Source organism: Chiloscyllium punctatum, chromosome 48, assembly GCF_047496795.1.
Source record: "Chiloscyllium punctatum isolate Juve2018m chromosome 48, sChiPun1.3, whole genome shotgun sequence".
NCBI classification, from domain to species: Eukaryota; Metazoa; Chordata; class Chondrichthyes; order Orectolobiformes; family Hemiscylliidae; genus Chiloscyllium; species Chiloscyllium punctatum.
In genome coordinates, this window is record NC_092786.1 from 60218338 (window position 1) to 60242507 (window position 24170).

The 24170-nt window shown below is 39.5% G+C and overlaps 2 protein-coding genes across 5 annotated transcripts in view; one reads left to right on the forward strand and one right to left on the reverse strand.

Moving 5' to 3' along the window:
* The window catches only part of megf11 (multiple EGF-like-domains 11), a 487483-nt gene extending 480812 nt beyond the window's left edge, over positions 1-6671 (forward strand). For 3 of the 4 annotated variants that reach the window (XM_072565386.1, XM_072565385.1, XM_072565387.1), the window contains one exon: positions 1276-6671. In XM_072565386.1, coding sequence (XP_072421487.1) covers positions 1276-1451 — 176 coding nt within the window. In that variant the 3' untranslated portion in view covers positions 1452-6671. The remainder of the gene's footprint in view (positions 1-1275) is intronic. The other variant, XM_072565388.1, reaches the window with a different exon arrangement.
* Positions 6672-6900: 229 nt separating this feature from the next.
* On the reverse strand, positions 6901-23129 carry rab11a (RAB11a, member RAS oncogene family). Its single transcript, XM_072565394.1, has 5 exons — positions 23020-23129; positions 11241-11436; positions 10605-10798; positions 9252-9332; positions 6901-7512 (listed from the first exon to the last, which is right to left on the reverse strand). Exons 1-5 carry the CDS (start codon positions 23057-23059, stop codon positions 7373-7375), a joined length of 651 nt encoding a protein of 216 aa, XP_072421495.1. The 5' UTR covers positions 23060-23129; the 3' UTR covers positions 6901-7372.
* Between the last annotated feature and the right edge of the window lie 1041 nt (positions 23130-24170).

Genomic DNA, 24170 nt, shown 5'->3' on the forward strand with positions numbered 1-24170 from the left:
ATGTAGTGAATGTTAGCGAGTTTTGAGGTTTGTAGCTCAGGTTGAGGTTCTGGATGTAAGTTTGCTTGCTGAGCTAAAAGGTTCATTTTCAAAGGATTTGAAATCCTTTCAAAACGCACCTTCCAGCTCAGAGAGCAAACTTACATCCAGTAGTTAATGTTTTTATTGGACCTTTGCAGACTCAAATTCTCTAACTCAACAAATTACTTACCAACTATCCAGTCTCTGGAAGACTTTGCTATCCCTGTAGCTCTGATATTTACCTTGAGATTTTTAAAAGTTCATTCATGGGATGAGGACAGCACTGACCAGGCCAGCATTTATTGTCCATCCCTAATTGCCCAGAGGGCAGTTAAGAATCAACCACATTGCTGTGGGTTTGGAGTCACATTTAGGCCAGACCAGGTTAGGATGGCAGCTTCCTTCCCTAAAGGGCATTAGTGAACTAGATGGGTTTTTCCCAAAGTTGGCAATGGATTTGTGGTCATCGTTAGATTCTAAATTCCAGATATTTATTGAATTCAAATTCCACCATCTACCATGGTGGAATGGTCATCTCCCGTGATTTGAACTTGGGTCCCCAGAACACTATCTGGGTTTCTGGATTAACAGGCCATTGCGTTCCCTTGATCAGGAGAATAGTAGAGTGTCCAACAAACCAAGGACCAACTTTCCTGATCATTTGTGAGTCAAAAAGGTCAGCAAAAAGGTACAGAGACTCAACTTGTTAGGGTGTGTACCAGATTGCCAATTTTAACCTCATTCTGTGAAGGTCTTTTGACAGTGTGCTTTCTAATATTAAATATATGTAGTATGTAAAACGTATCTCAATGCTGTTACTCAGATGCAGCATAAGCTCTGAAGAGTTATATTTGTGCTTTTCAGTGAACCTAAGTAAATAAGTTGGAGAGCTGCATTTTGAAGGCTATGGAGGAGTCCATGGCCTCATTGTTTTTTATTGCCTACCTTATGATTTGTTCACAAAGTTAAGTGCTCACTGTTCAAGCTTATTTAATGCAATGACCCGATGAGAAAATGAAGACATTTGTGAGGGTAGGTACAGAGATTGAGCAGCCTTTCCTTGTACCTTTATTTTTAAAGCAAGTTATGAATTGACAGTAAATGAGCAGATTGGATCCACTCGTGGAGAGAAAATAAAGTCTGTTATTTTCATTTAGCAGGTACTCTTAGTTTTGGAGTTTCCAAAGACCAGAATGAGGTCAGTTTTATTTAAGTTCAGTGAACCTAACAAATGCTTTATTTTCCTTTTTCTAGAGCCAACAATAAGTGTAGTTCAAGGAGGTCAGGGAATCACCCCAAGCTGCAGCCAGAACCCATATGACCTTCCTAAGAACAGCCACATTCCAAGTCACTATGACTTGCTACCTGTGAGGCTCAACCCAACACATGACTTGGATGATAAAGCATGTAACAAACCAATCAAAGCATGACTTTGGTCAACTCACTCACTCCTTTGTAACTTGTTGCTCACAAACAAAGGTGACGGAAAAGACAATCGTTTGCCCTAAAATCTGATGAAACTCAAAAGGTATCTTGTAAATAAATTCTAATCATGAACATTGCATACAAGCAATCTGTCAGCCTCCATCGTGTAAATTTCTATTGCTGCATGGTATTTAAAGAAAAAAAACAACTTTCATATAATGACATTAAAACAAGGAAGCTTGATTCTAGACTTGAAAATGGTTTCTCTTTCAAAACAAAAAAGTTGTCTGTACTACCTAGTTCAACCCTTATAAGGGTAAACCCAAATATCATTTAGCTGATTCAATTGTAACTGTGAATGTCAAGGAGATGGATGAAACCAAACAGCAACAAAATTCTACATTGGAGGTACAATTTCATTACTGGGGTAGAGAAAAGAACACAAAGAAAATCTGAGAAACTTTATATTTCATTTTAATCATTACTGCTACTTAATGATAATGATTTATTGAAGTAGAGCCATTGTTTGAGAATTAATGAACGTATGGCCAGAATTTCATTGATTATTCTAGTAGGCATTTTAAACCCAATAGTTACTGTATAGAAGATTGGTTGAATGTTTCCTAAAGATCTCACTGAAGCATGAAGAATCGCCAATGTCAAATTATTCATTAGGACACAATAAGGATTTTAGGGTTCCTATAAAATTTACACAACATATGAATTTTTAGGATTTGTTTGAACTGCATTGCATTTGTGGGTAAAGTAATTGTTCCCTCAGGATGAGTGAGCATGTTGAAAGCTAAGCACCATTAACAGCATACAGTGGATAGGTAGGTCTCGGACTATGAAGTACCACAGCGTTAACAAATTTGAAGTTTTTGCTAACTTTCACATGTGACTATTAGAGAATGAATTTGCCTGCCAAGATTATCTGTAAAAGAGTTAAGGGAGGCTATTGGTAAATCTTACTGACAGGTTATCTAAACTGCAGGACAGATGCTAGGTTTAAACAATATGCTGGACCTCCACATCCTTACAATTGTAGGGAATCCCAAGAGAGAAGGGGAATCAAATATGTTCATTAGGTTTCTGTAATAAACCTACTGGAATGTAAGATATTCTCTAAATTTGGTGATGATGCTGTAAAAGGCAGCCTTAGGAAGTATCGAACATGGAATAGGACCTAACACCTCAAGGTTCAACAAACAAAGTTCTTGATCTCACATTTGGGGAAGAAAGATGAAAGAGAGCTGCCAAGGACTGATGAGATACTTCAGCCGCAGATGCTGCTCCATATTGCTAAGTGGTTAGTTTCAGAATGCCATTGGCATGATCCTGATAGCCTTAGCGCTCGGGAGGTTGCTTCTTGATCAGGCATTGAAATACCTTAAAATGTAGTAGCAGAAGCAAGCCATTCAGTTCATTGAGTCTACTCTGTCATTCAATGAGATCATGGCTGATATTCCTCAGGTCCACTTTCCTGATTTTTACCTAAATCCCTTGAGTCCCTGAGTAAAAACCTCTCCATCTCAGCCTTGAATATACTTAAAACCTACCCTCAGCAGCCCATTGTGGATAAGAATTTTGCAAATTCCCTAATCTCAGAAGAAATTTCTCCTTATCTCAGTCTTAAAAGGGTGATCCTTATTGAGGTTATGCCCTCTAGTCCTAGACTCTAATGAGGGGAAGCAAAGAGAGGATAACAAGGGAATCATAAGAATGGAGGAAACTAAAACTTAATGGATATTTGAAGACTCATAAGGCTGTTACATTAAACAATTACTATACTGTAAAAATCCTTTCAACAAAGCTTGGTGCATTGCTCTCAAAGCCCTAATCGCTGACAGTAATGAGATCATTCTGTAGCTTAAAAATTAATGATGATAAATATTACATCATTCAGGTCAAACCATGGATTATGGATTACAGGTAGAGTCCTTTATCCGAACTCTGAAAAGCTCCAAAATCAGAGTTTTCCAGTGAAGTTTTTCTCTCCTTAACAAGGTTGTTTGGCGTGCAAACAGTTAACCCAACTCCACACCCATTCGATACAGGTCATTCAGAGATTATGTGGGTAGGTGTGGCCCAGCACTGGCAGGCCTCAATTTTGTCTCAGAGCCTGTAATACTCAGTCTGTTGTAAGTTGTAACTTCAGTAAGTTGTTTTTTTTTAAAATTTCACCATCACTTATTCCAAAATTCAAAAAATTCCAAATTCCAAAAACTAGCTGATTATGAGCGTTTCAGATAAAGGATGGCATAGCTGTACTGACAATGGCACATCCACATTTGGATGACTAATTATTAACAGTATGTACCAGAGGGAGTGGGGAGCTCAGAATACATTCACATACAAGGAAACCTTGGTCATTCACACTGTCCTATTGAGTTTGCACAAATTAAGTTACAAGTTGCAACGCTCCAAAGTTTGGAAATCCTTAAAAAAAATTACATCTTTTCTATTTCGTTCATGTGAAGGTTGTATTTTTGTTCATTCTGGAGTCAGTGATTTATTTTTGCTACAAGCTGGCTTTGTGATCTGTGAAACTAGCTACAAAGTGACACAGCATTGTATAATAAGGATTTAAAGAATAGCAGACTTTGCATTTAATTTCAACACTTGCCTTCTTATTGAACTTTTTAAAAGTGTGTAGTTTAAAACATTTTAGTTATTTGTTAATGCAGCACTTGTCTATTGCTGAAAAGCAAAACAGTTTGTTGAAATGGGCAGCTTGCACTCATCTGGGCAATTTAAGTATTTCAATGTAAATAGGAATAACACGTTTATATTTAGGTGGCAAATGAACTCTTAATTGATAAAAGGTTCCACAAACAAAGGCTGGTTAGATATTTACAACAATCAACTTGACCCAAAAAGGTCTGGTCTTTATGGCATTTATACCGAGCATCACACCAGCAAATCATCATAACATTACACAGTGAAAACTGGCAGAATGCCTTACTGGCTTGATTGCAGCATCCTCTTCGCTGTGTCTCATTACTGCATATAGCAGTGTGAAACAGCCAGCTTCATCTGTCACACAAATCTTCCAGAGTCACCTCAGACAAATGAGCACTCTTCAATATCACAAGGGCCTTAAGGCCTATTTAAGTTTGTGCAGCATTCATTAAGAAATTATCCGATATGGATAGTTATCATGCAGGATTGCCTGGATGTGCTATTTCATTAAGATTGCAAAGTAAGCAGATGGCTTCAGCCCATTTTGTGAGGTCACAATTAAAGATCAATCTTATAGTAAGTGGAACTATGCAACCCATGTACATACTGACCAGTTAAAAAAAAAGGTAGTTTATAGTGAACAGTATTAGGAAACCCAAGGCAGACTTCCCAGCTAGAATTCTCAGGGAGCTCATTTAGCAGTTCCATTTAGAGGTGAACTAGCTTAGAATAAAACCCATTAAAAAGGAGATCCTTATGTTTATTATGTTTCATTTCACAGTAGTATTTATTGACTATGTATCCAAAACACAGATGAGCTATTCCTCAAGGGAAGTTTCTCATGAAATTCAAAAGAACTGAGCTTACTGGAATCCTATGACAGCATCATTGATTTTGACATATTTAACATTTTTTAAACACAGGTCAACTCCTCAAGTTTGTCTTTTTTCAACCAATAATTGACAAATCATCATTTAATATTGTATATACAAAGTTAAGTTTTATTTTGTACAGACTTACCTCCCAATAGAATGTTTGCTTTACTACTTCCCTTTCAGGCTAAGGAAATGGTCAAAGTTATCAATTGGAGGAAGAAAAAGGGTATTCACACTGAAAAGTTAAAAATTCAGGCACTAACAGAGGATGATTTGCAAGTTACAACTGAATATAAAATCAGATGCAGGGATAACAGCAAATATTAAAGGGGCAAAGAAACAGGATGAATACAGTCAGTCATTCAACTTTTATAAAATTGGCAAATAGAATTAAGAAAATTAACTTTAGATCAAGTTGGTGACTATTACAATACAGGAATTCTACCAGAAGATAGTCATTCAATAGCTTCATTTATTAAATAAAGTGGCAGTATCCTAGTGGAACATGTAATTGTAAGAATGATTTCACTGTTACTATTAAAGTTGTAACAAGATTTGTAAATCTGTAACTTTAAACAATTAATGTAATTGGCACACAATCTGACTGTCCATGACACAGCAAACACCAAAAGCAAAATCAGTCAATACAAATTAGTTTATAACCTTTGGTTTATTTGCCACTAGATATTTCTGCAAAGTCACTATCGTGTCAAGACAAATTATTGAATACATGTACTGTTGATGGGACCTAGAAATGACCAGATGAATATTGATTTCTGCAAATTAATATTCATTACTTTTAAGCATGAAGGAGAAAGTGTGTTTAATAAAAATAAAAACCTTTGACTGTATATGGTCTGTGGCAAGAATAGTCAATGGGCCAAATAACTTTACCCTGTAAATTGATCCTCCTCATTAAACAGCAAATACACTGAGTAAACACTGATCTAAATCAGTGTTGAAATGGTTTATACTTAATGAATGGCTAACAAGGTAGACATCTTAGTCTATTCTAGTTGGATCCTCTGGAAGGTGGAGGATCACGCAAAAGTTGTACAACTTCCTGATGTTTCCACCTTTCATTGTTATCAATGGTACCCAATTTTAAAACAATTTTAGAACAGTAGTGCTTCTGTGGTAATTCTATGTTCAGAAATGAGTTAGAATTATTTGAAAACACAAAATGGGGAACTTTTAACTTAAGCAACATTACAAGCTGTGTTTTTGTTCATGGACAGAACCAATGATTTTAATGCTCAGATGGTTTTAAAATAGAGTAAAAAACGTCAACTTACAAAAGGTGTGTGTTCATTATCATTAAAGTGTGAAACAAATCTGAGTTTGATTGCTTTTAACATTGAATTGAATTAAAGCGTTAAACCAGCTACTTCATAATATTTCACTTCAATCAAAATGTATTGCTGTAGAAGGAACAGGTCCATAAGACAAGTAGACACTGGCCTCCAGTAACACCTTTTAGAATTGGATTTTAGTATGTTTACTGTCATTTTGTGTGAAATAAATGTTACTTTCACAATTTGCCTTTTTGCTTGTGATAACTTTCTTGCTAGAGGTGGTTCATATGGACACTCTCTCTCCTCCAAGAGGAGACTAATCTATCAAATCAACTAAAGATAGTAGCGTCAGTTAAATGATTCAGCACTTAGTCCCATAGGATCATCTGCTTTTCATTTAGTAGGCAGCTGGCCCAGTGAAGTATCTCCAATCAGTTGATACTTCATTTTGCAATATCTCTGGTGAGAGCTTCCCTTCAGTGTTCAAAAAGGTACCCTTCTCTTGTAGAACCTATTTATGGAGGGAGACCACCATTCTGATCTGGATTCCAGTTAAATGGTTTAGGTCTAACAGCACCTTGTATTGAAGTAATCCAAGCCAATTCCCTTCCATTTCATTTTAATTAAGATTAAAGTACACAATATATTTTAAACCATTATAACATAAAAGTGAGATTATAGTACATGCATAAAATACAATTTACAAAAATGTTACCAGGAAAAATAAGAGGCAAATTAGTGATGGGTTGACTTAAGAAATGCCATCTGTGTTGTTCACACTTCATGAGCATTTCCATCTCAAAGCACCAACCACAAAAGGCGTGTGTTGTATCCCTTCTGTCCTTTTACGATAACTTCATTTGCAAAATGGCTTTAAAACCATTTTACACTACCTGCAAATTATATAAAAATGCACCACTGCTGACATTAACATGTTGGAATTTATAAAGACAGTTACAGGTTTATGATAATTGCCACATTTAATCAGCAAATTGAATGACAATGAAAAATCATAAGCATTTCACAGGTACAAAGTAGATGGAGGCTCAGGGAACGGACAGCAATTTGCTTATCTTAGATGTTTTGACAGCACTGCATCTTTGGTTTATTCTCAGTAGTTGGAGGCATGTGAATAGGGACCACATTGTTACTTGGTGACATGTCGTTTTCACGTCTGTCTGACATTTGCTTCTGTGACACAATACGATAAATTTCTGAAGGGGAAAGAACAACATTAATACAATCTTTCATAAATAAAGACACTTAATATTTCAGATCTTAATTCAGTGTTGTTGAAAAACTTGCAGAGGCACACTCCTGCAGAGTAGCTGGAGAAGGTACTGCTGAGTGACCATGTGCCAGTTGTATACACACACACAGCTAATTTAGAGGTCACTGGATATTAAAAAACAAACAGATCTTCACAAAAACCTTAAACAGATTGGCCTTCACTTAAGGAACAAGAACAAAAAAAAGTAATAAACCAAGGCTTGCTAGCAAGAATGTCAAATAGACAAGTAGGGGGCAGGAAGAGCACAGCAAGCCAGGCAGCATCAGGTGTAGAAGTCTGATGTTTCTGGTATAACCCTTCTTCAGGAATGGAGGTGGGGGTATGAGAAGCTGCAGATTAAAAAAAAAGGTTGAGGGCTGGGAGAGAAGGGCTCTGGGTGGGGAGGGGGCGGTAAGAATGATGTCAGTCACAAAACAAATAAGTTTGCAGTTTCATACTGTAAGACACTGAATCCATACTGACCCAAGCAATTACAATTAGAAAACAGCAATAATGTTTGTACTTCTCATCCACACGGACTCAAATTTCAACAATGTTATTTCTTTGAAACAGGACCTGCCCTCCCTTGTTAAACACTCAAGCAACTTAAAAACAATTGCCATCAATGAATTCATTGGCAGGAAATTACAGAAGCAGGGCATCTCACAGCATTACTGGGAAAATAGGCTTCATTTTATAACCCACTTAATATTTTGATTAAAATGTAAGCTAAGAAGAGTGGAGCCAGGGCTCCTGGAACAGTGTCTTTCAAAGAAATTTAAAAAAAATGAAAGACCACGAAACAAAAGGAATGTGAATTGTTTCTTTTCATCTATGAAATTGATTAAAGTATAATATTAAACAATTTTTAAAAGTTTCCAACAATTCTTAACCAAAACAAAAAAGGTACAAGATACTTTAGACAAGGAATTAATTAGCAACTATCACTATTAAGGCTACACAAATTATTGACCAAATGCAGTGATAAGGGCTCATTGCTGACAGAGTGGATATGATCATGGGATCTACTGTTTTCCTTAACTGAACTGGAAGTGACAGAAAACTTCACTGAAGACAGTTTCATTCTACATTAAGGAACATTAAAAAACAATATTTAAAATCACTAAGCTTGTTAAGATACAAAAAAATTGTTATATTAAAATACTCAAGTATACTGTTTAGCCACTAAATCAATTGTTCCATTACAGACAGCATTCCAAAAAAACACACTTTTGGCAAAGGCAATTCAGCAAGTTATTCTCACATGCTGTTTCTCTCCAGTCCAGTAGAAAAAAAAATTTGTCCCTTTGATTTTAAAAAGGAAGGTGAAGACTTCACTAACAGCAGTGCTCCAGCAAAAGCTTATTCAACTGAAAGCAAAACTAAAGTCTTGTAGTCTGTAAGTCTGACCCCCCACCTCTGATTCTTTTGTCTTACCTTTTATATTAAAAAAAAGGGAGAACTCAAAGCTGTTTATCAACTGCCTTTCTGCAGGAGACATCTCAGGACCACTCTGACAACACTTCTCTCCAACAGAAACAGGACACAATGTATCTTTTAAAGGCACAGTACCGTCACAACTACAATTTCCCCAATGTAGTTAGTGTTTGCCCCCACCCCCAAAAACAAACTAGTCTTAATCCCCCCCAAAAAAATATCAATGTTTGAAGCAGATTGACGTACCTGTGAGGATAGTCTGGAATGCAGTCTCTACATTTGTAGAGTCTAAAGCGGAGGTTTCAATAAAGGATAAACCATTTTTTTCTGAAAACAAAAAAACTTTGATCAGCTTTTTTTCAAAAAGTCAGTCATAGGAGAAATGGTGGTTCTGGTGTTTCCCAGAATTAGGTATTTTCTAAATCATCCAGAAATGTGTAATAACATCTGAGCAGGAACAGGCAGCACCTGAACCAAAGTCTCCTGGCTCAGAAGTATGGACACTACATCTGCACAAGTCCCTTTTCCCCAGATTATGGATCATCCAACAGTAGGTCAGATCACTTGCTGCCTATTAGTGATGAAATGCTGGAGATTGAGATAAAAACCAATGGGGACAACAATCCCATCAATCCATCCACAGCCTACCTTTAACTGAGGTGAATGTGTCACTGAGTCAAGAAAGCTGCATTTGAGAGGTAGAAAATAAAACAGCTGAATTATCAATTTCCTACCCAAAAATCTTTCAGAAGTGCAGCTTCCTGTCACCTTTTCCCATTGTAGAAAAAAGGGCAAGTCTATGTAAACTGCCATTTGAAAATTGCAACCACTTTCTAGGGGAGGCACTGTTAAAATGTAATGAATCTCCAATACTCCAACCAAGCTGCCATCTTAGTTTCAAAGTTGAAACAGTTTATACAAATAAGGATAGCATTAGATGGTACACAATCGCCGATTCTCAGAGCAGATTCAAATTTTCCCACCTTCTAACCTGCCATAATCCTTTTAAGCATCTTGGTATTGTTTTTACCCATACTGGAAGCAATAACTGCAGATACTGGAAACCAGATTCTGGATTAGAGTGGTGCTGGAAAAGCACATGAGTTCAGGCAGCATCCGAGGAACAGGAAAATTGACATTTCGGGCAAAAGGCCTTCATCAGGAATACAGGCAGAGAGTGTCTGAAGGGTGGAGAGATAAATGATACCAGAAGCATGTATGTACAACCACATGCTGTGGTCAATAGGCTGACCCATTTCAGCCCTAGAATGGGTCAGGAAAAGTGGACATGGTGCAGTATGTGACCTTTAGTTCAAGTCAGAAATTCAGATAAATGCTTAAAAACAAAGCAGGTTATCACCAGTACAGCATTGAGATGATGATAGAAAGGGAAATTACTTGTGAAGCCTTAAAAATAAAAGAGCAACAGTTCTGACAGTCCTCTGACTGCTTTTCCAGCTCAAATTTAAAAAACCTTGAATACTAAGTATTGTAATGAGTTGAGGATCATCCATGACTGACATCTTTCTTTCAATCTGGCTAATTTATAAACTGAGGCATTAAACCAGAATAGCTCTAAGATTGATCTAGAACACATACCTGCAAAGGCTTTAGCCTCATCTGTAGGCACAGCTCGGAGATGACGGAGATCACTCTTGTTCCCTACAAGCATGATGACGATGTTATTGTCCGCATGATCTCTCAGCTCCTTCAACCACCTTTCCACATTCTCATAGGTAAGGTGTTTGGCAATATCATAAACCAACAGAGCACCAACTGCCCCTCGATAATATCTAATCACAAAACAGACCAACATTCTCATTCATTACTAATTAGAGACAAAATAATTAAAGTGGTGAGTATTTAAATTGTAATGATGTACATATTTGTACCTATATCATAACAGGGCTTACATGAGCCGAACCAGTTTTTTTTTGGCATAGGTGCTCTCCCAGGATGGCCTTAGTTTATGGAATTTCAGATGCAAGAAACTAAAGCTGGGTCAAACTATCACACCAGCTCAAGTAAACAGATGAACAAACTGCAAGCAAAGATAAGGTGCTGTTCCCTCATGAGGCAAGATCAATTGCACTGCCCCAACATGCAGCACTGACTCAGGATCCCACCATTAGCTATATAGTGTCCCCATACGTGTAATGCGGCATTGGACTGAGCAAGAAATCAAAAAAAAATGCTCAAAGACAACTTTTTGTTCCAGAAAACTTAAAAACTCACGCAGAGGTGATGGCTCGGTATCGCTCCTGCCCGGCTGTGTCCCAGATTTGTGCCTTAATTGTCTTCCCATCTACCTGGATACTTCTCGTTGCAAATTCCACTCCAATTGTGCTCTTACTTTCCAGGTTGAACTCATTGCGTGTGAAGCGTGATAGGAGATTACTTTTTCCAACACCTGAATCGCCAATCAGCACCACTGTTTAAAAAAAAAGGAAAAGAGGAGTTTAAACTATAACAGAGGAGCTAGATTACAGAAGTCTTCAGTCTAAGGTTACATAGAACAAAAAAAAGGTACCAGCACTGGATGAGGAGAAACATAAGATGTAGGTCCACAAACAAGACAATGCGATTTGATCACAATCTAGTTGCCGTTTCAGTAGCACTTTGTCTCTACTCCATAATGTACGACTCCCTTGGATAAATTTAAAGACACAGCTGCCACTACCTTTGTGAAAGAAATTTCTACATGCCAAAAAAACCAGAGGGAACTTTAAAAAGGTAGACTTCAATCTGAAACTATGACTTTGATTGTCTCTAATATTTGGGAACATCCAAGTATTCACCCCATCAAGTCCCACCATGAATTAACTGGTTTGAGTAAGATCTCATTCTGAGCTCCAATGGACACAAGTGTAAACCCATTACATCCTCCTTCATAACATAAGCCTGGTATCCCAGAATGAGCCACATGCAACTTTTCTGAAGTGCTCCCAAAGTAGTTATACCCTTCGGAGACAGTGGTACAGTGCTCCAGATGTGATCACACCTACATCCTATGCAGCAGCAGTAAAACATCCTTACTTTTACATTGTAGTCCTCTTGCAGTAAACTCAAGATTCCATTTCAGTTACTTACCACTTAGGAGGACAGAATAGGAGAAAAGAATTCATTGCTAAATACAACTCAAATCAGAGCGCGCATGCAAAAAAAAAAGACAGACAGAGCACGTGTGCGAAAAGAGAGGGAGGGAGGGAGAGAGAGAGAGAGCCTTGATTTCTGGGATCAGCATCAGGAGGACAGAAATAACCAACAGTTGACTCCAATTATTGAAGATCAAATGCTGATGCGCTCCCATAGACTGCAGGATCACAACCCTGATCAATGAGTAGAAAGTAAAGATTAAGACAGTCAATCATTTTGGGCCATACAGTTGTGTATAAAAAAGGAATTGCATTTGTATAATCACACTTCACAACCAAATTGCATAAGCAGTTAACAGACAATTCAATAGTTACTGACAAAATGTAGACTCATTACATTTTTTCCATGGAGATTATATTGTGATTTAATAATGGAGATAATGGTTTTAAAATTGATTAGAAAAATAAGGAACACTTCAGAAATTTCCATCAAATAGTTCCCTTAAGATCCATCCAGGAGGAGGGGTAAGTGAAACCTTGACTTAACTGCAGTTACATGAAAGGTTGGAGTGTTAGGTTCTTTTCCTGAAGTTTCTCACACAAGATGCAATTTGCACACCAATTCTGCAAACAGTTAAAGTTTACTAAAGCCTGTAAAAGCTAGGTGACCCCCTTTGACCCTCTTCACAGGAAGGTGAAAAAAAGACTCCCTTTATACAGGTCAGTTGGCCAGGGTTTGATACTCTGACGGTTTCCCCATAAGTCACATGCCACACAAGACAACCCTCAGTCACATGTTACCCCAGGTACAATGGTCAGATGAGATCATTCTCACATAGCAAGTGTAAATGCCTAGTCCTAAAGGCTTGTTATGCAAACGATTCTGTCTCAGATGCCACAAGACAATGCAGGTGTGACGTACCTAGCTTCAGCAGATGGCTAGAAAGCATTTTGAATGGAAGGGACTGAATGATATTGTGGTTCTGTTCGCCAAGCTGGGAATGTGTTGCAGATGTTTTGTCCCCGGTCTCGGTGACATCGTCAGTGCTTGAGAGCCTCCTGTGAAGCGCTTCTGTGATGTTTCCTCCGACATTTGTAGTGGTTTGTATCTGCCGCTTCCGGTTGTCAGTTCCAGCTGTCTGCTGCAGTGGCCGGTATATTGGGTCCAGGTCGATGTGCTTGTTGATTGAATCTGTGGATAAGTGCCTTGCCTCTAGGAATTCCCTGGCTGTTCTGTGTTTGGCTTGTCCTATAATAGTAGTGTTGTCCCAGTAGAACTCATGTTGCTTGTCAACAGAGTGGGTGGCTACTAAGGATAGCTGGTTGTGTCGTTTCGTGGCTAATGGATGCGGATCGTTAGCTGTCTTCCTGTTTGTCTTATGTAGTATTTTGTGCAGTCCTTGCATGGGATTTTGTACACTACATTGGTTTTGCTCATGCTGGGTATTGGGTCCTTTGTCCTGGTGAGTTGTTGTCCAAGAGTGGCTGTTAGTTTGTGTGCTGTTATGAGTCCTAGTGGTCGCAGTAGTCTGGCTGTCAGTTCAGAAATGTTTTTGATGTATGGTAGTGTGGCAAGTCCTTTGGGTTGTGGCATGTCCTCATTCTGAGGTCTTTCTCTTAGGCATCTGTTGATGAAGTTGCAGGGGTATCCGTTTTTGGCAAATACATTGTATAGGGGTTCTTCTTCTTCCTCTTTTTGCAGTTCTGCTGTACTGCAGTGTGTTGTGGCCCTTTTGAACAGTATACCAGCCACTGCAGCGGACAGCTGGAACTGACAACTGGAAGCGGCAGATACAAATCACTATAAAATGCCAGAGGAAACATCACAGAAGCGCTTCACAGAAGACTCCCAAGCACTGAGGATGTCACCTAGACAGGGGACGAAACGTCTGCAACACAAACTCCCAGCTCGGCGAACAGAACCACAACGAGCACCTGAGCTACAAATCTTCTCCCAAACTTTGGGACTGAATGATAGTTTAGTTTGATAATAGTAGGGGGAGTAGCAGCAAATGGCTGTCTAAATGGAGTGGGAGGGTCATCTGCATTCCTGCATGACTGTCATCCCCATCCACTTCCAGTATGTGGACTCCGTGCAGTTTAAATATAAACTTAATGTCCAGAGATTTTCCCCATTTAATTTTTTAACATCACAAGACAAAAATCACTGAGTTCTCTGCCATAGATAACCCCCTACATTTTAAATTTCACAGTAACGGCAGTCAGCTCAACATGGATATTTTCTCTAGCTCCGTAGCTCAGTCAACAGGTCTATGGCCATAAAAAGGAGATCAAAGAGTACACAGACAACAGCAAGTCAGTCCTTAAGCAGAAAGCTATAAATGACCCAAATATGGAACTTAACTTTGACCATAACTAGCTCAAGACATTTTAAAGCAATCTTGATTCGTGTTTGGGAAAGAAGAATGATTAAGTGAGATTACAGTTGACAGCTGTGGACTCAAGGTAAAAACAATGACTGCAGATGCTGGAAACCAAATACTGGATTAGTGGTGCTGGAAGAGCACAGCAGTTCAGGCAGCATCCAACGAGCAGCGAAATCAACATTTCGGGCAAAAGCCCTTCATCAGGAATAAAGGCAGTGAGCCTGAAGCATGGAGAGATAAGCTAGAGGAGGGTGGGGGTGGGGAGAGAGTAGCATAGAGTACAATGGGTGAGTGGGGGAGGAGATGAAGGTGATAGGTCAAGGAGGAGAGGGTGGAGTGGATAGGTGGAAAAGAAGATAGGCAGGTCGGAGAAGTTGGATGCTGCCTGAACTGCTGTGCTCTTCCAGCACCACTAATCCAGCTGTGGACTCAGCTGACTGTCCCAGCAGTGATGGGAATCAGAAGATCACAGGAAAAGGAAAGCAGCAGAGTGCTAAGAACAGTTAAAACTTCCTATGGAGGAGAATTTTGAATTCAGTCACACTGGCTCAATGACAACAGGAATCACAGGTCTCAGAGGAAGCAGGGTATTTAAATAAGTACAGAACACTGTTGCAATTACTCTTTATCTGTACAAACATTCCTCAATGTTTGACTCAAAACCACAACCTGGTAAATCAAGTGTAAATCTGATCCTGGATAAGGAGGCAGCACACAGGTTGAGCAGATACTGGAATGGTGGTGTTTGGGGAGGAATTCAGTCAGGAATTTGTCCCACATTGAATGCAGTAAAAACCATTAAAAAAGTGGTATTACTCAGGGGCTACAAGAGTCAGATTTTCCAAATCCACAGCTTCTATTAACCAGAATAAGCAGGTAGAACAGAGCAGGAGTAGAAAAGAGTAGGCCATTCGATCCCTCAAACTTGCTCTGCCATTCAACAATGAAGAGAAGGTACCAGTGTTGGACTGGATTGGACAAAATCAAAAATCACATGACACCAGGTTATAGTTCAACAGGTTTACTTGAAACCGCAACCTTTCACAGCCCCCCACTCCTTGCCAGAGGAAGGAACAGGGACTCCAAAACCCATTATGGTTTTTGACATTCAACAACATTAGTTGTTTGCTCCAGTTCTCAATTCCTTTGTGCTAGCTCCTCATAACCTTCAACTCCCTGATATTTCAGAAAACCACCTACCTTCTTAAATACTATGATCTAGTCTCCACAACTTCCTAGGTTACAGAAGTCCAAACAGACATTACTCTGCCAGGGACAGTAGGCCTTTCATCCCAGGAAATCAGCCTCTAGTGCTAGTATAACCTTTAAAATACAGGGACAAAAACAAACCAAGTGTTCCAGGTGCAGCCTCACCAAACTGGTCTATTTTTAAATTCCAATCCCTTATCAATACAAGGCCAAACCGGATTTGCTGCCTTAATTACTTGATGCACCTGCATGCAAACCTTACATTACAAGCACATGAATATCCAGATCCCTCTGTACTACATAATCATTTGGAGTTTTGTTCCATTTAACCAGTCTGCCTTTTGAATCTTCCACCTGGACACAATGTCTCATTTTCCTACATTTGTTATGGAGTAAGCCAGACCACTCAGAACATTAAGCAGGAAGCTCAGTGAAATAAATTGCAAAGTTATGGTCTAAGTATACAGTGAACATTACCCAGATTAAAGTTAGCGAGGTTGACTAGTAGAGTTTAAAAAACAGAAAAAAATCCCTATAGAACTCCACCTATCCAACTAGACTTATCTATGCTGTTCTGAAAATACACAACAGATGAAAAGGATTTTGAGGCCATCGAGGAATTTGTAGACAAGGGTTCTAGTTTAAAAATTGTAGCCACTGGGATTTGGGAAGCCAATGTAGTGAATTGGTGGCTCTACTGCTAAAGTGGTTTGTTAACTGTGCAACAATGGAAAAGTGCCCACAGCAGATATATGAATGATAGCAAAATCAGTAACTGGGAACAACTAGCTTGATGTGACACATGGCCAAGTTTCTGGGCCGCAAACTAGTCACACTTTCAAATGACCAGGTCCAACTCAGATAAATGAGGGAATTATTCCTCGCAACAAATGCTATTATAAAGCCTTTGGGACAGGTTACAGTTAAGCAAAATGAACTCACTTCAGTCATTACAAATCAATTTGTTTTTGGGGTGGTGGGGTACAGTGGATGTCACTATTTTGCAACTCCACTGCACTCATCATGGGAAATGGCAGGAGTAAAGATTACAGTGATGACATCAGGAATTTTAGCAAGTATAAAAACTGAAGGAAGTCTGTTTCTAGGTCACCCTTGCTTATAGAACTTGAAAAATCAGCACCTGTAAAAACCAAGGTAAATCAGTTGGTCAGTGACAGGAAAACATGTGCCAGGGCAGGGACAGGACTCCAGAAAAGAGACGACAGAAAAGGAACAACTGGTTTGCAAAATAAAGTTCATTTGCCCCTCTGCCATTAAGATGCTAGAACCAATTGCCAAGCACTTCCAACAATTAAAAAAGCCACTGCAACAGCCTGGACTCTAAGAAGCACTTAACCAAAAAAGTTAATTTTGCCTGAAGTTTAAAACCCAAGAAGCTTTCAGTTTACACATTTCACGTGATATCCCATGTAATCCTTTGTGCAAAGTAATAGTTTAAAGATTAAAAACAATTTCTACCAATAGGAGTTGGTGTTACAGGGTGCAGGAAACCACATTACACAATGAATGTCTGTCAACAGGGCAGGAACAAGTGGAGAAAGATTAGGGTGTAACAATCTAATCTCAGTTTCTGTAATGCATTACCTCATTGTTCTTACTTGAAGAGTGCACATATGACAGAACCCATTACCCTGCAGAAACTGGGACTGCAGCCAAACCCCAGAAAACATTGCCTTGCTTTAAATTAGGAAGATGCAAACTTTCCTTATCCATTTTGCACTTGCAGCCCACTCCTCTGGCTGGAGCCGACTTTCAGATCCTGAAATTGAAGCATCATTTCTATCTCAATTGGCAAAGTCTGTAACTGTGACTGCACAGCTACAGTCAGAATTTGTGATTCCATGTATCACTCTACAATTTAATTATCTACACTGAAATGGTCCTAGAATTGGAGATACTGCAGATGCCAGAAATCAGTTAATAAAATGTGGAGCAGAAAAACACAGGTTGGACAGCATTGGAAGAGCAGAAATGTTGACGTTTCAGGTCAGGACCCTTCTGGGATGCTGGTAGTAGGATGCAGCAAGACTTTTTTTTTGCATTAACGGATATGGAGATCCTAGACAACCAAGAGTCCCTAAACTCAGTAAGTTGAACATTTGCAGTTTGTCATTGTCCTGATCAGCCTGGAATTTTATAAATCAATAACTTCTGCAGTTTTCGAATAGCCAGACATCCAGGTTCATATTTTTTAGATTAGATTAGTGTGGAAACAGGCCCTTCGGCCCAACAAGTCCACACCGACCCGAAGCATAACCCACCCAAACCTATTCCCCTACATTTACCCTTTCACCTCAACACTACAGGCAATTTAGCATGGCCAATTCACCTAACCTGCACATTTTTGGATTGTGGGAGGAAACCAGAGCACCCAGAGGAAACCCACGCAGACACTGGGAGAATGTCTGTGTGAAGTTTGCACACAGTCGCCTGAGGCAGAAATTGAACCCAGGTCTCTGGCGCTGAGGCAACAGTGTGCCACCATGCTGCCCTTTTTTTTTTAAAATATAATTTCTGCAGTAGCCGCACACTTGTATATCCCATTTCCTGTGTTTTTTTTAAATATTTGGAGGAGGTGGCGATGCCCTACTGGACTATTAATCCAGAGACCCCAGTAATGTTCTGGGGACCTGGGTTCATATCCTGTCATATTTGATGGTGAAATTGGACTTCAACAAAATATTTAGAATTGGGAGTCTAAAGGATCAGGAGTCCATTGATAATTGTTGGAAAAACTCAGTTCAGTAATGGCCTTGAGAGAAGGAAAACTGCCATTTTGCCTGGTCTGGCCTGTGACTCCTGTCCTGTAATGTGGAGGACTCTGCTGCCCTGGCCAACACCACCCACATCCCATGTGGAATTAAACAAAATGATTGTCCTGAGCACTAATCTCAGGTCTATCACACCTTTTTCCTTTAATTGAAAGGAAATTCTCCAATGGTACAGAAGGATTCTGCACAAGTCGCTGAACTCAGTATGCAACAAGCCAGATGCCTGGGACTGGGTCACAAGGTAGAGGATAAACTTGATTAGGGAATGCTGTGTCCCCCCTCTCAGTTCCATTGTCAGTCTTTGACCACCCATCTAACTCTTAATACCAGGTCACTTGACTTGTTCAAAAGAGCAACATACCCAACTACATCCTGTTGTTACTCCAGAGTAACATTTTAGCAGTTTGAGGAATCCACAAGCTTGAGGATGAAGGGAAAGATGATTGTTGGATGAGAAAAAAAAAAGAAGAATTCCAAGCACTGAAAAAAGGTTTTAATTCATTATTCAACTGCTGTTGAAACACCAACCACAAAAATGTGGGGTCAGTTTAAAGCAGTAACTGATTAAAAGAACACTCAGATCTGAAGCCCTACCCCCATTTACCATCTGCAAAATTTAGTTGCATCATAAACTAGTCAACTGCTCCACAGCACAAACTTTATTGTGGGGCAATTTTATAAAGAAAATTCAGGGAATGTGAATTTAACTTGCTGAACCAGCATTTATTACCATTCAGTAGGTGGTGAGCAGATTTCTTGAACTCCTGTAGTCCATGTGCTATTGGCTAACATACAATGCCATTTGTGGGGGCAAAGAAAAGAAAGAGTTCCAGGATTTTGATCCATCACTGAAGGAGTAGTGATCTATTTCCCAGTTAGGATAGTTAGTGATTTGGAGGGGAACTTGCAAGTGGTAGTGGTCCCATGCATCTGCTGCCCTTTTAGATAGAAATGGGCATGGGTTTGAAAACACGTTAAGGATCTTAGATGAATTCCTGCCGTGCATTTTGTAGATGGCACACACTGCTGCTACTGAGTGTGTTGGTGGTGGAGTGCATGAATGTTTGTAAATACAGGAAACAATCAAGGCTGCTTTCTCCTGGATGTTGTCAAGTTTGTGTTGTGGGAGCTGCCCTCATTAGGGGGATAAAATTGCACTCATCCAGGAAAGTGGAGTACTCCATCATACTCCTGACTTTGCCTTGTAGATGATGGACAGGCTTGGGAGAGTCAGGACACGGTTTATTTACTGTACGGTCTACAAGAACAGGTCACAGGCTTCATTAATAATCCAGTTCAGTTTCCAGCCAAATGGTAATCTCAGGATTTGTTAACAGGAGAATTCAATGACAATAAAGCCAATAATGTCAAAGGTTGATGGTTAGATTCTCTTATTGGAAGTGATCATTACTCAGCATTTATGATACAAGTGTTACGTACCACATCAGGCCAAACTGGACTAGTGAAATGTTGCTTCATCTTGAGTCATCACAAATTATACTGAATATTGTGCAATCAGCAAACATGCTAATTCTGTCTTTATGGAGAAAGGTTGGGCGTAGGATATGACCCTTAGGAACCCCGGCAGAAATACGCCAGAACTGACCAATATTTATCTTCCTTTGTCAGTAGGATTTCAAATTTTCTGCCACTTAGAAGAGAAACCAGTTCCAACTCCATCAGTCATCTTCCTCTAGGCAAGCCTGTGCAAAACACACCTCATGTGGATTTCAAACTTCCTTCTTTAGATGCCCGAGTTCCATTCAAGTTGTGGAGATGTAAAGACATAGGAGATAGTGACATATAGTGCAAAGAGCACATTTTTCCCTATTTTCTTGATTTCGGGCAGAAATAAGGCAAGGGTGAGGGTGAAAAGGGAATTGTTCAAACTTTGTTCTGGAATATACAAGAGTAGGGATCCATCTTAAATCAAATTGCTTATCTATACGTCACCTTTATTAATCTGGAAACCACAATGACAAAAGGTCCACCACAGTTTAAAAATTTTTAAAAACTCACATTAAAACAAAAAACAGACTAGTGACTACAATCAATCAGCAATTGTGAAATTGCAACGAACAAAAAAAAACTCATTTTACACAATGAAAATTCAAGCTGTTGTTGTTTTCCCCAAGTTTAACCAATTCAAATTAATAAATTCCTATCCCTGGATCACATCAAAATGGGAGTCAGTATGTAGTTACTGCAGCAGGTCTAATGTCAGTTAGACAACAGACCAGTGTCAAGGAGAAAATAAGGACTGCAGATGTTGGAGGTCAAAGTCAAAAAGTGTGGCACTCGAAAAACATAGCAGGTCGGGCAGCATCAAGCACAAGAGTCGACGTTTCGGACATAAGCTTTCACCCTGAAGGGTTTATGCCCAAAATGCTGACTCTTACTCAGATCTTATGACCTGCTGTGCTTTTCCTGCACACACTGACACAGACTAGTGTCTGCAGTACTTACAGTAACTATTCGCAAATCATCATGCCATTACCTGAAAGTACAATCAGAGCCAGGATGTTGTAATAGTTGCAATTTCACACTTTCCCTTCCATCACTGCATTGCCCTAGCTCTCCAAAAGCAGTGCTCAGATTATTCCTTGTGGTCCTCATTGTGGTTTAGAGGGCTGCGTGGTCACCAAGCACCTACTCAAACCCAGACAAGTATCAACACAACCAAGTTTCAGTGTCACATCTCACACAGCAGTTAGAGGAAAGTCAATTATCCTAAGGATACGGGTGGGGAGTATTTTGGCAGATAACCAAAGACTGCATAACATCGTTAGACACACCTCGGGACCTGGCGATTCGGTCAGATGATCGAACACCTGATAAGATCCCTCTTGTAGTTGAAGACTGCTTCTTTTAAAAAAGTATTATGCATTGTTAAAAGAGACACACCCAGAACTGATCTGTAAATAAGAGTCCAAATAAATTCAGATGCCTTTGTTATGAACAGTTTAAAATGCAAAGCATTTCCTCTCAATTCCTTTGTGGTACAAAACCCAATATCGGATTATAAATAAAAATGGGAACACCAGAGGTTCAAATCCTGGTCTAAAATAGTTGGCTTGAACGGCAGTGAATCAGGACCCATCACTCCTGCAAAAAGTCATTTTAAATACTGGTACTGTGCCACTAAACACCATGACCAAACCATTTGAGCTTTTATTACATCTTAGTCATCATTTCCTGAAACTGGCCAAGTTAGCAGCAGTTAGGAACAGTTTCCTCCCCAATTTGTCACTTGATACAAAGTGGATACACCCAAGCATTCATTCTTTAGAAACGCTACTCGTTCAACTTCATCTTGCTTGTGATTTTAGAAATTTTTATTTTTTCCACATCCGGGAGATATTTTCCTGCATACCCACCCACCTCATTTACTGCGTCTCTTGGTCTCTGTGGTGTCCTCTATATTGGAGGGACAGGACTTCCACTTGCAGAATATTTCAGGCAAATTCTTTAGGACACACTCCCAAAAACCCCACCACCCTGTGGCTGACCACTTCAACTCACAAGGATATGTAAGTCCTGGGACTCCCCTACTGCTGAATCCAAGCCATCCTACAACTGGACAAAATACTTCACATTGGGACTCCTCAATCACACATCAATTTCACTAGCTTCCAAAACACCCACCATCCAACCCAGCACCACCTTCTTTACCTACCCATCTTCCTTCCCACCTATATGCTCCAACTCCACACAGTCACCAGAGGCTGGAATCAAACCTGGGTCCCTGGCACTGTGAGGCAGTATGCAAGCCACTGAGCCAGTGCCACTCCCCCAAATGTTACTAGGGCTCAACTGAAATTCTGGAGCATACTGGATCCTTTTATGCTGCATCTGTTACAAAAAAAAAACACATTCAGAAAACCTAAGATGAAGACAGGTTCGGAGACATCCAGATACCTGCTTCACTGTTTTTACAAAAATGCTCCAATAGTATACTACCCTACACAACACAACCATCTAAGTCCTCTCTTCCTTCAGTCCACTAGAGAGATCTAAAAGTACCTTTCTTCCAATTAGAAGCAGTGCTATTTTCCAACTACCTGCATTCAATCCACCTTAAAACACAGGCTGCCAGTTAGTGGCAGTCGTGCAATTATACCTAAAATGTTGACAAAGAGACTAGAACTAAAATACAGAAAATCAACTCACTATCCACTCCTCAAAGGCCAGAATTCCTGACTACTCTGGAGTTTCTGCCATTACCAAATTTTCAAACCCTGTAAAGCTCATTATGACTGCGCCTAGAAAATGGAAAATCAAGGTCATTTATAGCAGAGATCCTGAAAAACCGGATCAATTATACAGGGGGGGGGGGGGGGGAGGGGAAAGAGACCCCAGGAATAGGGAGGCAGGACCGAGGTCAGGGCGGGGGATTGATCCGGGCGGAGGAGGAGGAGGTGCCGAAGCCCCGTGAGAGGTAACGACCCCATTCCCTTCCCCTGTCCCTGTCCCTGGGGAACATGCCGGGGGGGGGTGGGGGGTGAACGGAGAGACAGGCCCGCGGACTCACCCTTGAAGAGATAATCGTACTCATCGTCCCGGGCGCCCATCGCTCTCCGCCGAAAGTTCTACACTGACTCCCACTGCCGCTCGTTTCCGCTTCCGGTGCAGAAGTCACAATCCTCCAGGAATTCTCCAAAATTATATCTCCGTCCGACCGACCGCGGAGGAAATGGTCAAGAAATAGGGGGTGAAACAATAGATTAATAATATAATAACTCTGAGTTAATAAATAAAGAATAATGGAACTTAATCAATAAATAAACAGTAATGGGTTAATAAATAAGTAATAATGGGAGTTAATCAATTAATAAATAATAATGGGTTAATAAATGGAAGTTAATCGATTAATAAATAACACAGGGTTAATAAATAATAGTTGATCATTTAATAAATAACCATGTGTTAATAAAGAAACAGTACTTGGAATGCCTCAATTACAAACTGAATAACCATGTTTTTATAAATAAGTCTGTTAATAAATTCGTTATGTCAAGTAATACGTTAATTAATAAATTATAGCATTAATAGATCAGTTAATGATAACAGCCAAGTTAATTAATTGTTTACAATCTGATAATTAATTAACTGTCGAAATAAATTAGTTTAAAATAACAGTGGATTAATAAATTATGTAATAGAGTTCTGTTAATAGATTTATTGATATTTAAGTTTATTAATAAATTAATGAACAGTGGATTAATTAATAAATTACTAAGTTTGTTAATATTGTCTGGACTTCAATATTTTTGGTGAGTTTTTTTTTTGTTTGGGGGCGTGGTCTCGCTGCGACACCTCCCATAGGGCGGGGTATTGTCGATTCTGATTGGACGCGGTATTCTCTCGTAATGGTGACGTCAGATGATCATTAAACGTAGTTTGAGCGCTACCCAGCGGTAGCGACCGGGGATGGTCATCCCATTGGGATAACCTGGTGTCCTGGTTGGTGGAACTTTAGTCCTGCTTCCAAATTCTAATAACACTTGCACTTAAAAACTGAAAGAACTGCAGATCGTGTAAATCAGAAATAAAAACAGAAATTGCTGGAAAAGAGCCGCGAGGTTTTGCTAAAGCTTTACAAGTCCCTGGTGAGACCACACTTGGAATATTGTGTCCAATTCTGGTCGCCCTACTATAGGAAAGATACAGAGGCTTTGGAGA